At 41.7% G+C, this 16,205-nt stretch overlaps 1 protein-coding gene across 4 annotated transcripts in view; it reads left to right on the top strand.

Annotated features, from left to right (window-relative positions):
- Positions 1-16,205, top strand: part of stard13a (StAR-related lipid transfer (START) domain containing 13a) — a 69,052-nt gene that overhangs the window by 14,476 nt on the left and 38,371 nt on the right. For 2 of the 4 annotated variants that reach the window (XM_056444740.1, XM_056444729.1), the window contains exon 1: positions 9,003-9,441. The exons of the other annotated variants lie outside the window; for them this stretch is intronic. In XM_056444740.1, coding sequence (XP_056300715.1) covers positions 9,318-9,441 — 124 coding nt within the window. In that variant the 5' untranslated portion in view covers positions 9,003-9,317. Of the gene's footprint in view, positions 1-9,002; positions 9,442-16,205 lie in introns of those variants that run through there. 4 annotated transcript variants of the gene reach the window in all.

The raw sequence follows: 16,205 nt of genomic DNA, 5'->3' as shown, positions 1-16,205 counted from the left end.
CGAGTGAGCCGAGCACCTTGGTCCTGAATCACCGAGTGTTTCTGAAAATAGAAGACGGGGACCACCGACACAGTGGCAGGGATGAAGAGGAGAGAACAAATGAGCAGGGACAAGGAGGCGGAGCCAGAGGAGGAGGCAGGGAAAGAGGGAGCACAGTAGCTGAGCAGACAATTTAAGGAAGCTGGGAGAGAGTCGTTCATCACAGTCTCTGATCACGTGACCAGTTAAATCATCGATCAGCATGAACTCGCTAACCCAGAATACGTGTGTTACAGTCATACAATCACAGTCCAGGAGACTCGGGGACTGAAATCCCTGAAATTAGAAGTTTCACGTTCAGAACGTATACAAAATGCATCTAAAACTGGCAATAATGAACGCTTTCAGTTCATCCTAAGTAATTTTTAAATACTGAAGTGTAAAGTGCTGTTTGAATGATGTTCAGGCCGATTGCAGCAGAATTTGCCAAATCATCTCTCGTTGGAGATAATACAAGAGATGGCCTCGAGCATCTTTGTGTCCATCACATGCAGTGTGTGCAGATGTTCTGATGATGCTGATGATACAATTTCATAACCTGAAATGTGACAGGATGAAGAGAGAGAGAGAGAGAGAGAGAAGCCCGGCCTCCAATTCCTGCTGCTCCTTCTCCTCCTTTCTGCCTCCAAATCTGCCCTATTGTCCATTTTTGGAACTGTAAAGTAGTTCTGAAACTGGGCACTTCGCAAATGATGGAAAACAGGCTTCCGGACGCGCGTGAATTAAGTTATCAACATTTAATGGCAGGAAGGGTAAAACAAGCATTCAAGGCTCACGATCGTGATCTTCATCGGCTCCTCTGCCCTCCTTCCGGCGTCGAGAATACCTGTGGAAGAGACCCGATTTCTCTAATCCACGGAGTTTTATACTCAATGTCCCTGGCCCCGGTCAAAACGTCACTTCCGGTCAAGTCGCTAAACAAGTATTTTCACAATAAGAGTCCCGTCTTGTTATTGTCCGCATTAAAGTCACTTTCACAATAAAAGTCCCTTGTTATTGTAAGTCACTTGACGGAATTCAACTGGCCTCGTCAATCTATAATACTAACATACAGTCACTCTCATGCAACATACATTAATTCTTGCCATTTACATTTGCATAGAGTAAACATTACCCCTATGCTTCATAATACATTAATAACAATCAATATTCTCCCTAATATTTTCTATTATAATATCTTTCTATATGTATTAATTTAAAACATAAGACCTCTGCAGATGTTATCAAAATAAACTATTACAACCTAACAGAACCACTGCCTGATTTAATTGCTCTCCCACGGGACACGCCCACGCTCTGCTGTGTATTTGTCCTGAAATTCAGACGTCGGGTTAGTCCAGAGAACATGTCCATTGTGCTGCTTTGATTGGCTGTTGAAGGAATGGGTTGGGTTGGTGTTTTGATTGGCTGCCGCTGTGAGACACAGTTCCCGTGGTGTTTTCTCTCGAGTAGAGTTTGACCTCCAGGACCGACTCACCATCCACATATCAAAGCCTTCAACATCACAGCGGAGAAATACTAAACTGACCCCGGATCAAAGTCACTTATAGTGTTGTGGTTTTCCCACTGAAGTGTTACATTTCTGACCCCGGGGCCTATTTTCATACTCACTCATTCTGTCTCTGGACATTAACCCACAATCCCCTCTGTTTCTACGGTTTCTTTCATCGCTTTTAAGTCCAATCTACCCAGGACAGTTGTATTTTCATCAATAGAGACAGGGCTGCATCTGAGTTAATGGTGCTACAAGACATTTCATCCTTTCCTTTAAAAAAAAAAAGAAGAACATTCTCAATTCTAATCTGGCGTTCTGAAAAAATGTGACCGATGGTCAGTGATGGAGATCTATTGATGTTATAATTTCTCACTCACTGATAGAGGTGATAACCTATTTTTTCCTTGAAAGGGCACTCTAGCAATGTCATATGTCCTCTATATACAATTACGGGACTAGGCAGCAAAGTGAAGCCAATAAGGAAGTGCCTTAAACTTGCATTCTTTCTCTAATGGCCATCGGGGGAGGGGAGACTCCTCTGGTTGCAAGAATAAGTCCAACTGTACATAACTCTATGATGAAATGACCCTATACTTCTCACATGATGTATTACCTTAGTAAATGTGAGTTGATGTTCTCAAGTGCTAGTTTCAAGTCTTTTATCGAGACGTGATGTCAAATATTGTCCTATCGAGCGTGAAATAGGCGATAGGACATGCTGTAGGACATGGCTGTGGGTGCAAGGTCACGACCGCAGCCTTGTTCGCTCAACTTTGAACCCTTCACAGTGTGTGTTCAGTTCATGGAAGTTAATTGTAACATTTTGGTTAACCCTAACCCTTACCCTAACAAGATGGCGACGGACAAAATGCCGAACTCGACGCTTCCAAACTGCAGTCCGCAAACCAATGGGGGACATTGCGGTGACGTCAACCACGTTTTATATACAGCCTCTGTAGGGAACTCACAAGAGACGGATTAAATAAAGAATTGTAGAAACTGAAGCAGCAGGGCCCGAGACATCCTGACTTTTATGGGTTCAAGATTTAATATTTAAAAGAGGCTTACACATCTTTTCTTACAGGCATAGTTACACTTCCCCCGACGATTTAACTGAAGCTCACATGTAAAACTAGAATGGGCACTCGGTAGAGCGCATACCTTCGCATATCACAAGATTGGGCATTGAATTACGAAAATGTTGGCATTAGTTGCATGCCAATTGGATAAAAATTTACCGTGCTATGGTAAAAAGAAGATTTTGACCTTTTCATGACCTTGACCTTTGACCCGATTGATCCCAAAATCTAATCAAATGGTCCCCGGATAATAAACAATCATCCCACCAAATGGCATGCGATTCAAGAAGATGTTGACTTTTTCATGACCTTGACCTTTGACCCGATCGATCCCAAAATCTAAACAAATGGTCCCCGGATAATAAACAATCATCCCACCAAATTTTATGCGATTCAGTTTAATACTTTTTGTGTTATGCGAGTAACACGCATACAAATTTAAAAAAATGAATAAATAAATAAATACACGTCGATCAAAACATAACCTTCCGCATTTTCAATGCGAAGGTAATCAGTGGTTTCCTTTTAAAACAAAAAGACTCATCATGGAAATATAGCGTGTTTTGTGATATTTCTCCACAGATAATGTTTTGGGGAACTTCTTTTTCATTCCCTCTTCTGCTCACCCCAGTAGAAAGACATATATCAGTGGTAAATGTCTACAAGAACCTAAAAAAAACACAGAAAAATGTCAATGGTACTTAATCCTCTCTTCTCAGAGTGATGCCAAAGTATTCTGATTACAAACCTGCTGTGCCAGAAGTCGGCTGTGATAATGTGTGTTCCTTAATCCCGCTGCCCACACATGACACAGGTCACGAGGTAGTGTGTGTATGTGTTTATATATTCAAACTGGATACATATGGGTCCACTTATGCATTAACTTAGGCATGCTTTGTATTTGCGTGGGTTTCACGTTATATTGACATGGTATGTTTATGTCTCTTTGAGTGATGAAAACAAGATGGCCGTCATGCCGTCACTCTGTCTGGTACCTTCAGGCTTTACGTTACACTTTGGTGTTACGCTGGGTTTCGTGGTTGTAAAATTAGCCATTTTGATGTACACTACCGTTCAAAAGTTTGAGGTCACTTAGAAATGTCTTTATTTTCAAAGAAAAGCACTGTTTTTTCAATAAAGATAACATTAATCAAAAATACACTCTAAACATTGTTAATGTGGTAAATGACTATTCTAGGTGGAAACGTCTGGTTTCTAATGAAATATCTCCAGAGGTGTATAGAGGCCCATTTCCATCAACTCTCACTCCAGTGTTCTAATGGTACATTGTGTTTGATAATCGCCTTAGAAGACTAATATCTGATTAGAAAACCCTTGTGCAATTATGTTAGCACAGCTGAAAACAGTTATGCTGGTGATATAAGCTATACAACTGGCCTTCCTTTGAGCTTGAAGTTTGAAGAACAAAATTAATACTAAATATTAATCATTATTTCTAACCTTGTCTTCATTTGATAAGATTTTCATGGAAGACACAAAATTGTCTGGATGACATAGCACCTTTTACTTGAATGATTAACATATTTATTTCGGGGGCAGGTGCTCAAACCCCAAAAAAGGGCACCCAATGCCCAAAAAAAATTCTCACAGAGTTGAAGCATAAGCATCAATACACTGATGACGCTGTCCTCGACCTGCGTTTTCTCTGGGCAGCATCAGACCGCTAGCTTACATTTTCTTTATGAATAAAGATGAATTATTATATAGCAACAACAGTACAAGCGTTCTGATTGGCTAATGGGTCGTCATGCCAGCAACGTATTTCCCTCCTCACAGGTCTGATACGGATCAGTATTGCCCTCTGACGTCATTTTCAAAATGAGCGATATTGATAGACATCAACAGCAAAAATGTGCGGCCCGCCTCCACATTTGGCCCGGCCCTCTGAACAAGAGAGGCCTTATGAATTTTTTTTCAGTTTGGCCACACAAATACTAGACTAGCCCCAGTTAAATAGAACGGAATAATAATTCTCTCTCTCTCTTCTCTCTCTTCTCTCTCTCTTCTTTCTTCTCTCTTCTCTCTGTCTATTCTCTAAACATAACTAACGTCAGTAAACAGCTGGACAAGGCTTTGAAATCACGGATTTCGTGAGTTTTTGTTTGTTAATTTTTTTAGGAAACGTCGGACCAGTTGTGACGTCATGTTTTCAGCAGCGCTAATGTTGTGGTTGATTTATCACAAAACAACGTCAGCGGACAAACACCGTCATGACCTGTTTGTCTGATGCTGCGGGTCAGAGGAGAAGGAGGCGCACCCGTTTGGTGGTGCGAGGAGCACTGCGCGGAGGAGGAAGTGGAGGAGGAGGGAGGGAGGGGCGCGGCGGGGGGGAGGGGGGCTCGTGAGCGCCCCGGAGCATGTCGGGGCGAAATTCTCACAAGAACTCCAATAAATGCCCCGTCGGATATTAAAACACATTTGGGGGGACTTGATGACCGAGAGAGTAACTTTTATTCTTAAATACTGATGAATGAAAAAAAAGTGGGCTCCAGCAAAAAGGGCACTTTACTAATCCAGGGCAAAAGGGCTGGTGCTTGAGCACCACTAGGGCTCTATCTCTGCACGTGCCTGAACAGGAGCATATGATTCCCACCATTTCAGCCTTGACCGACAGATGGCCACATGGGTTAGACGTGAATACATTCTCCCTGGATATCTAGGACACAAGGGGAATGACATCACCTGAAGCGTCAGTGTGTTTGTCCGTCATGACTCAAGACATCTGGTGGTTTATCTTGGACCTCTTTTAAAAACAGACTTGATTTAGTTCAACACATTGCCACCAGTGGCGGCTGGTGAATTTTTTTTTGGGGGGGGCGCAGTTTAAATAGCACTCAACAATGAGAAGAAAAGAGGTTTTGAGTAGAATATTGTAAAAAACAAAGCTTTATTTAAAGAACACACCGTGCTCAACACTGTCCTATAACAACTATCAACACACTGTAACTTTGGGCATGAGAGGTTCAGAGCAGCTTTAAGGAACATTGGGTTGGGTTTCAGAGGTTTGCAAAATAAAAGAGTTTCACCCTCACATGAAAGAGGTTCAGAGCAGAATAGAGTCAGAAAGAGATCACATGTTACATTGGGTGTTTGACAGAGTAGACCCACTACTGTAAAGACAAGTAGCCTCCTCTCTTTAAAGTGGTCAAACTTCTCAATAACTCTGGTTAAAGTCAATCATGTCTGTAACCAGCCTGTTTCCATTATTCTGGAGGGAATGTGTCTGTTTTTCAGAACTTCTTCGTTGTGTTTTCGATGCCAGTTCGGTCTCCTTCTGCTGCTCTGCTCTGCAGACAGGGTTAGCTTCAGGCTGTTAGCGAGTTAGCTTCATGCTGTTAGCTAGATAACTGCGGCAAGATTCGTGCTTTACACTTGTCTGAAGCTCTTTAGATCCCTCACCCCGTTGTAGTCCAGAGAGTTTCAGTCCCAGGACTTTGGAACAACAGACAGGAGAAACTAAACAGCGCATTACTCACTGAGCTCCAGCTAACAGCTCCGTTAGCAACCAGCTCGCGTAGCTCGGTGGAGCTCTCTGGCTGAGGAACGATACGTTTCTGATCTGCCGAATAGTCCAGTCACGTGAAATAATAAAACGATGTCATTGGCCAATGAGCGCACATTTTTGTGCCCCAAGATTCACGTTTCATCCGCCAATGAGAAGCCGTCCTTGCCGAAATGACTGAAATGTTTGCTCGATGCCGTACACACACATTGGGCCGGTGTCCCGAAAATGGGGCGGGGCTTCTCTCCGTGAGGATGAGTGGCGATATATTATATTTTTTCACATTAACTTAAGTGGTTGTTGACAGGCTGACGGTCTCCCACACACATTTAGCACGTCAACACGGTATATTTACTATTTAAATGATTTGGCATATAATGTTTTTTGACAGGATGTATTTAATTTTTTTTCTTCTTTTTTTTTCCATCTAAACATTTTAAGAGAGGGCGCCCTAGCGCCCTCTATGGACACACCGCCACTGCATCTGGTGGTTTATCTTGGACCTCTTTTAAACGCAGACTTGATTTAGTCCTACACATTGCCACCTGTCAGGTCTTCAAATGGCACATACAGGTTCACCGCCTCATGTCTGTTTCTCTACGTTCTATCCTCACCGTGATTGGTTCCCTCAGAATGTATCCGTGCACCGCAGCTTCTTTTTAAGAGGTCCTCGGCATAGTCGCCTGAATATGTCAGGAAATTGTGACGGGCATTTTTCACTATTTCATCGATTAAAATTAATAATCTACGGTGAAAATAATCTATATATGCAGCTCTATATTTAACATTTGTCACGTCTGCAAATGTATAAATTAACCCTGAGGACATTTTAAAATGGCATGATGTTGGTGTGCATATATGTGATGCACCGATGTGATGTATTGCAGTTATGTGCTTAATATTAAAAGTTTAGAGTTTGGATAAAGTTACATTTTTACCCTCAAACCCGTTATTCATAGCCCAGTTTACGACCATACCAGTAAAACGGTGCTCTGGGTCCAGATAAGTGCCGGATTCTGATAACTACTTTGGATGACAGGCGTGTTTCGACAGGAACGTGGACTCAGGTCTCCGCTCATGGATTAACCCTCTGGAGTCTGGGGTCATTTTTTCGATTTTACAAAAAAGATTAAATTCACCTTTTAAAGGCTTTTGCATATGACACATACCCATGTGTTATACATCAACAATCTCAGCTCTCTATATAATCAGGCACAATTGTCCTCAGGCACAAGTGGAAAGAGAAAATATGGCCCAAAAGCTGAGAATTGAAGTTCGATTTTTATAAATTCTTCATATCTCTTGTGAAAACACACCTTTACTCACGTGGACGAACCGTTTTGGTGTTTGAAATTGGTTTACCAAAGGTCCTAGATTCCTAAAAGCAGTGAATTATCTAAATACAATGCTAGATACATGTAAATAAAGGTATAAAACCACATTTTGTTTGATCGTTTTTTGAGTAGAAATGATGTGGTCCGTCACACCATTCACCAGAATGATAAAAATGGGACTGAGGAATAAGGGTAAAGTAAAAAAATAATATTTTAAAAACGGAAACAGTGAAAAACGTGGTGCTGCGGGCGTCGACTTCAGAGAGTTAACGCTGACCTGGAACTCAACGCCACAAACAGGACATCCAACGCTGTCAGGCGGACGGCAGCTGGGGAGCGTCCTGGTCAGTCCGGATCACTCGGCCTCTGGCATTCCTGGGATAACACGGGAGTACCTCTGAACTCAGGGCGAAGCTCTCGCCGTGGCAGAGGGGGGTGAATGCGACTCAGACGGCTGATGTTTGTACACTTTCACTTCAGGTTGTCAGACCGGAGCATGTCTTCTGTTGAGTGCGCTCCTCTTTATCTCTTTGTCATGCCTTCGCTATACTGAAGCCAATTATTTGAGTTTTCTTATTATTCTTGAGCATAACTGTAAAATATCACAGCATTAACATCACAGAGAAAGATTGACAATGCAGCTACAACGCCTCAAGGTCTGTTCTCCTGTTCCTGTCCTTTTATATTGCATACCGTTGGGCAGTTGAGAAACTGGCTTGAGTTTTGGGTATACCTCTGCTTTATATTATTATTATCTTTATTTAAAAGGGACCATGTACACTTAAAACATAAATGTCACCATTTGATGCGTTGTACCAGATTGTCTGTAGTCCCTTGGCAGACCATAACAAACATAAAACAATAACAAACAGTACAGGATAAGACCCACTACAACAGTATACGTGGTAAGAAGAACACACAATACACAGTGTGAAGCTACAGTACAGCACAATAAAAGTAAGTATACATACTATTAAAAGTAAGCAATGAAAAACATTAAGAGTAAGTAATATGAGCCATAATCATGTTGCTCAATGGGTCTTCACTATAGGTCTTTAAGATTTGAAACATCAATCCATTCATTGGAAAGGAAAGGAACAACAAGGACTCTTTTTTAAGCCAGTTGCTGCCGAACGTCCAAATGTCTGTTGCAACAGTTCGTACAGCTGCTCCTTGAGGTCATGTGTGACCGAATGACCAGAGATGCTAAAGAAAGCAACACATCTCAGTGTGTGTGTCTCTGTGTGTATGTGTGTGTGTGTGTGTGTGTGGCATGACTGTGTTATTAGTGTGTATCAAGGGGATTGAAAGAGATCCTTGTGTGTGTGAGGTTGTGAGTGTGTTTGTGTGTGAGAGAGAGAGAGAGAGACTCTTACACATGGGGAGGGGGGAGCCCTCCTCTCACATCTGGCTCTCCATGTCAGAGATCCGGACTCGCATGCAGAAAGAAGTTATGTTGGAACGCTGCTGCACCTCCGCTCTACCGAGAGGAGTCTCCGGCCGGCTGGGGGGTGGGGGGTGGGGGTCTGAGGATCGCAGTCATAATGCTGGATTAATTCAACCGCGATATCTTCATTGAGCCCATCCGCTGCTGCAGGAAAGTGACGCAGCTCGAGAGGGAGCTCCGTGCAGGTGAAGCGGTGACGACCATTGCGGCAGCCCAGGACTCAGCAGCAGCGGCCGGTGGGGAGCGCGCGGCCCGAGCCGGACAGCCCGGGTGGCTGTGACAAAAACACAGTGGAATAAAAAAAAGAAAAAGGGGGGAGGCGTGAGGAATAACGAGGTGCTGGAGCAGGGCGCTGGTTTTTTTTTCTTAGTTGAGGGAATATGCGTCCGGCTGCACCGCAATGACAGCCCAGCGGAGGTCCGCCAAGCTGCAGCTGCGGCGGTCGATCAGCGAGCAGCTGCGGGACTCCACGTCCAAGGCTTGGGATCTGCTGTGGAGGAATGTCCGGGAGAGACGGCTGGCAGGTCAGAGAGCCACAACAACAACAACAACAACAACAACAACTTGTTTGACTGTGCGGAATACTGTTTATTCTCATGTGGGCTGTCACAAGTAGTCGTGAAGTACACCGACACCTCATCTAACCGTTAAACACATGGTCTGGAAATTGATTTTTCGACTTATTTTCACATCATTCTACTGCATTTTATTATTATTTATTTGCCAGCAGAATCATTTATAACATTAGAAGGATAAAAGATACACAAGTTGGAACCAGTCTACTGCTGCAAATATAGCCTCTGTGCCGCGTAGCGTCACGTGAAGCGCGCTCCTCGATATTTTGAGAAGGTCATTGTCAAAATTAGTGCTGAAAACAGCGCACAGGCACGCGCTGTGCACAGGAGTCGAGCCCAGGGCCTTCAGATGCCATTTGTTGTCCCAATCTGGATCATGGTTTAATTTTGCTTATTGCATCTCCGTGAGAACGAGGGAGGGGAGGGGGGTATATTTTAGGATTAGGGATTTAATGCAAATATGTGCACGGAGACAAATGCGCGCCAAAGCACCACGTTAGGAGGGTCAGTTATTTTGCTCTATATTTAAAGTGGCCCGGACCCCCCTCCCCTCTCTCTCTCTCTCTATCTCTCTCTCTCTCTCTCTCTCTCTCTCTCTCTCTCTCAATCTCTCTCACTTTCCTTCATGTCCTCTCTGACGCACAGTTGAGAGACAGCAACATAGAGAGAGAGAGAGAGAGGGGGGAGAGAGAGAGAGAGCTTCGTCTGTCTCCCGGGTTTAATGTAATTACCGAGATGTCTGCCTCTTAAGCACATTAACAGATGAACATTCCCACATTCACAACGCCACAAACCCACCGGGCCACGGCATCGGTCAAAGTCTCTGTGTGCCTGTCAGGCAGAACACAGCAGCCATACATACTGCGGTCAACTCAGCCGACACTCGGATCTCCGTGGTCAACTCAGCCGACACTTACATTTCTGTGCACCTATAGACTGATGTTGACGGTAAACGCATTCGATCGGGAGCGCGCGAGGGTTTTGATAAAGTTAGCGGAAGGATTCACGTGACACAACATCCGGTTTTGCAAAGTTAGCGGAAAGAACTACGTGAAACAACATCCGTTTTTCAAAATAAGATGTCGACAAATCATACACTAACATATACAAGTAAACAATTAACTGATTTCAAATCTTTATAGATCGTTTCTGAGATTTAGCTTAAATTATGCTAACATTAAAACTTTTTTACTGTACCAAGGAAGAGTCCCAATTGGGAGATATTTCAAAGTAAAGTCCTAAATGTTTAAAGAAATCGGTCATTTCTTTAATGTTTGAAGTGCTTTATATATGTTTTTCCTCATAAGCCCCAGCAATGACTGATGCAGCTGTGTTCAGGACAATCTTGACTTCCATTATCCTGGGAATCAGACAAATCTACGGTCCAAATTGGGAGATATTTCAAATTAAAAGTCCTAAATGTTTAAAGAAATCGGTCATTTCTTTCATGTTTGAAGTGCTTTATATATGTTTTTCCTCATAAGCCCCAGCAATGACTGATGCAGCTGTGTTCAGGACAATCTTGACTTCCATTATCCTGGGAATCAGACAAATCTACGGTCCAAATTGGGAGATATTTCAAATTAAAAGTCCTAAATGTTTAAAGAAATCTGTCATTTCTTTAATGTTTGAAGTGCTTTATATATGTTTTTCCCCATAAGCCCCGGCATTGACTGATGCAGCTGTGTTCAGGACAATCCAGACTTCCATTATCCTGGGAATCAGACAAATCTACGGTCCAAATTGGGAGATATTTCAAAGTAAAAGTCCTAAATGTTTAAAGAAATCGGTCATTTCTTTAATGTTTGAAGTGCTTTATATATGTTTTTCCTCATAAGCCCCAGCAATGACTGATGCAGCTGTGTTCAGGACAATCTTGACTTCCATTATCCTGGGAATCAGACAAATCTACGGTCCAAATTGGGAGATATTTCAAATTAAAAGTCCTAAATGTTTAAAGACATCGGTCATTTCTTTAATGTTTGAAGTGCTTTATATATGTTTTTCCCCATAAGCCCCGGCATTGACTGATGCAGCTGTGTTCAGGACAATCCAGACTTCCATTATCCTGGGAATCAGACAAATCTACGGTCCAAATTGGGAGATATTTCAAAGTAAAAGTCCTAAATGTTTAAAGAAATCGGTCATTTCTTTAATGTTTGAAGTGCTTTATATATGTTTTTCCTCATAAGCCCCAGCAATGACTGATGCAGCTGTGTTCAGGACAATCTTGACTTCCATTATCCTGGGAATCAGACAAATCTACGGTCCAAATTGGGAGATATTTCAAATTAAAAGTCCTAAATGTTTAAAGAAATCGGTCATTTCTTTCATGTTTGAAGTGCTTTATATATGTTTTTCCTCATAAGCCCCAGCAATGACTGATGCAGCTGTGTTCAGGACAATCTTGACTTCCATTATCCTGGGAATCAGACAAATCTACGGTCCCAATTGGGAGATATTTCAAAGTAAATGTCCTAAATGTTTACGAGTAATCGGTAATTTACTTAATGTTTGAGGTGCTTTATATATGTTTACCCGGAAAAATCTGGGAAATAATTTGGGAATTGTTAATAAAACATGATTTACCCTTCAACTTCCACTGATATGCATGCAAACTAATACATTGTTTCACACACACACACACAGACACACACACACACTGACAGAAACACATAGACACTCACTGTAGCGGCGTTCCGTCGTTGTTGTTTTCTTAATCCGCTAAAGAGCTGCAGACACAGTGAGTTTCCTCTCACGCGCATGACAGGAGACCGTTCATTTCCTTTTCTTTCGATTTTATTTTAAACAGCAAAAAACGCTGACAAAGTAAACAAAATAATAAACGTTCAAAACGATCTCATGGTCTTACGTTAAAAAAAACAATATCTCTCATGTCTCATGTCTCTGTGCTTACACCTGCTGCCGTCATGACGTCATTAAATAGCCTGGCTCGAGCGTCAGTCATTAACATAAAGATCTTGTAATATATTCAACTTATAGTTCCTCCAAAATGAGCATAAATCTAAATATTAAATTATAAACAATTCTGAAACTTAAATATACTAAAAACACACTTGTGGCTCTTACACTCACACACAGGCAGAGACACACACATACTCACACACACAGACACACACTCTCATACGCACACACTCTTACACACGCACACACAGACAGACACACACACACACACAGAATGACAGACACACACGCACACAGACACACATTCTCACACACAGACACACACATACAGACACATACATACAAACACAGGCAGAATCTCACACACACACACACGCATACTCTGCAGACTGACCCTTGACCTCCCAATTGTCTCTCAGATATAACCTTACTGCTTTATATTTAATATATTATATTTACCTAAATACGTACACACACAGTCTTTTAGTTAATTGTTCAGTCTTTTAATTGTTCATACTTTCAATCAACTTAAAGATCTGGATTCTTTTCAGATTCAAAGAGGGGCCTCTGAATATGAATACCCTACAGTTTTGGATCGATAGCTCTGAGCTAAGGGCCCCAAAAACAGGTCCAAAGGGTCAAATTGGGTAAACATGTCAGAGCTTAGCTTTCTTTTCCAGGTTGTAGCCACTCCCAAATTGGGTAGAATACAATTGAAATTGTTCATATAGTACACACATTTGAGGAGTTGTTAACCTTTGAAGGAAGGAATTTTGTTTTTTCCGGGTTTTTAAACCCTTCCGAAGCAGGGATGCTAAGTGCTATATGTTGCCAGCCTACATGGTTGGGCCCCATTTGGGAGGGTCTACAACCTGCAAAAGAAAGCTAATCTCTGACATGTTTAGAAGAAAAAAAAGCTAAAATCAGCCCAAGCTCACAACAGGGTCTCAGATTTGTTAAACCACACACCCTCTTCAAGTCCTGGATTTCAGACAGCCAATTAACTCTTGTGGGTGTTTCGGAGGAAATTTCACCCCATCACCTCATTGTAGGCCCTGTCCTGAGTGTCTGTGTTCAATTTGGGATTTCCAGGACAAATATTTAGGAGATTATGGCCATTTTTGCACTTGTCAAAAAATATGCAAATTTAAGAGAATAAGGCCCAATTTGACCCTTTTAACCTGTTTTTGGGGCCCTTAACTCAGAGCTATCGGTCCAACGCCGTAGGGTATTCATATTCAGAGGCCCTTCTTTGAATCTGAAAAGAATCCAGATCTTTAAGCTAATTGAAAGTATGACAAATTAACTAAAAGACTGGTTTTAAGGATCGTATAAGGGTTATTGGCACGGTGACAATTCTCTCTTGTGGAAGTTTTGGAGGGGATTCCCCTCATTACCTCAAAGTATTGTATTTAGGTAAATATAATATATTAAATATAAAGCAGTAGGGTTATATCTGAGAGACAATTGGGAGGTCAAGGGTCAGTCTGCAGAGTATGCGTGTGTGTGTGTGTGAGATTCTGCCTGTGTTTGTATGTATGTGTCTGTATGTGTGTGTCTGTGTGTGAGAATGTGTGTCTGTGTGCGTGTGTGTCTGTCATTCTGTGTGTGTGTGTGTGTGTGTCTGTCTGTGTGTGCGTGTGTAAGAGTGTGTGCGTATGAGAGTGTGTGTCTGTGTGTGTGAGTATGTGTGTGTCTCTGCCTGTGTGTGAGTGTAAGAGCCACAAGTGTGTTTTTAGTATATTTAAGTTTCAGAATTGTTTATAATTTAATATTTAGATTTATGCTCATTTTGGAGGAACTATAAGTTGAATATATTACAAGATCTTTATGTTAATGACTGACGCTCGAGCCAGGCTATTTAATGACGTCATGACGGCAGCAGGTGTAAGCACAGAGACATGAGACATGAGAGATATTGTTTTTTTTAACGTAAGACCATGAGATCGTTTTGAACGTTTATTATTTTGTTTACTTTGTCAGCGTTTTTTGCTGTTTAAAATAAAATCGAAAGAAAAGGAAATGAACGGTCTCCTGTCATGCGCGTGAGAGGAAACTCACTGTGTCTGCAGCTCTTTAGCGGATTAAGAAAACAACAACGACGGAACGCCGCTACAGTGAGTGTCTATGTGTTTCTGTCAGTGTGTGTGTGTCTGTGTGTGTGTGTGTGAAACAATGTATTAGTTTGCATGCATATCAGTGGAAGTTGAAGGGTAAATCATGTTTTATTAACAATTCCCAAATTATTTCCCAGATTTTTCCGGGTAAACATATATAAAGCACCTCAAACATTAAGTAAATTACCGATTACTCGTAAACATTTAGGACATTTACTTTGAAATATCTCCCAATTGGGACCGTAGATTTGTCTGATTCCCAGGATAATGGAAGTCTGGATTGTCCTGAACACAGCTGCATCAGTCAATGCCGGGGCTTATGGGGAAAAACATATATAAAGCACTTCAAACATTAAAGAAATGACCGATGTCTTTAAACATTTAGGACTTTTAATTTGAAATATCTCCCAATTTGGACCGTAGATTTGTCTGATTCCCAGGATAATGGAAGTCAAGATTGTCCTGAACACAGCTGCATCAGTCATTGCTGGGGCTTATGAGGAAAAACATATATAAAGCACTTCAAACATTAAAGAAATGACCGATTTCTTTAAACATTTAGGACTTTTACTTTGAAATATCTCCCAATTTGGACAGTAGATTTGTCTGATTCCCAGGATAATGGAAGTCTGGATTGTCCTGAACACAGCTGCATCAGTCAATGCCGGGGCTTATGGGGAAAAACATATATAAAGCACTTCAAACATTAAAGAAATGACCGATTTCTTTAAACATTTAGGACTTTTAATTTGAAATATCTCCCAATTTGGACCGTAGATTTGTCTGATTCCCAGGATAATGGAAGTCAAGATTGTCCTGAACACAGCTGCATCAGTCATTGCTGGGGCTTATGAGGAAAAACATATATAAAGCACTTCAAACATGAAAGAAATGACCGATTTCTTTAAACATTTAGGACTTTTAATTTGAAATATCTCCCAATTTGGACCGTAGATTTGTCTGATTCCCAGGATAATGGAAGTCAAGATTGTCCTGAACACAGCTGCATCAGTCAATGCTGGGGCTTATGAGGAAAAACATATATAAAGCACTTCAAACATTAAAGAAATGACCGATTTCTTTAAACATTTAGGACTTTTACTTTGAAATATCTCCCAATTGGGACTCTTCCTTGGTACAGTAAAAAAGTTTTAATGTTAGCATAATTTAAGCTAAATCTCAGAAACGATCTATAAAGATTTGAAATCAGTTAATTGTTTACTTGTATATGTTAGTGTATGATTTGTCGACATCTTATTTTGAAAAACGGATGTTGTTTCACGTAGTTCTTTCCGCTAACTTTGCAAAACCGGATGTTGTGTCACGTGAATCCTTCCGCTAACTTTATCAAAACCCTCGCGCGCTCCCGATCGAATGCGTTTACCGTCAACATCAGTCTATAGGTGCACAGAAATGTAAGTGTCGGCTGAGTTGACCACGGAGATCCGAGTGTCGGCTGAGTTGACCGCAGTCCATACATGCACGTGTGGGTTGAGTGATGCTTTTCACACAATTAGTAAAAGAGGGATGCCAATCAAAATGCAGCATCAGAGAGCACCTGCTGCACCCAGTAATCCTCTTTCCTCTAATTTCTCAACCCTTCATTCTGCCCTGCAGGCAAAGCCCAAATAACACCTTCACACCCACAGCCCCCCCCCCAGCTCAGGAGCC

Source organism: Pseudoliparis swirei, chromosome 3, assembly GCF_029220125.1.
Source record: "Pseudoliparis swirei isolate HS2019 ecotype Mariana Trench chromosome 3, NWPU_hadal_v1, whole genome shotgun sequence".
NCBI lineage: Eukaryota > Metazoa > Chordata > Actinopteri > Perciformes > Liparidae > Pseudoliparis > Pseudoliparis swirei.
The sequence above is the reverse complement of the archived record's forward strand: the minus strand, read 5'-3'. Positions and strand labels throughout refer to the sequence as shown.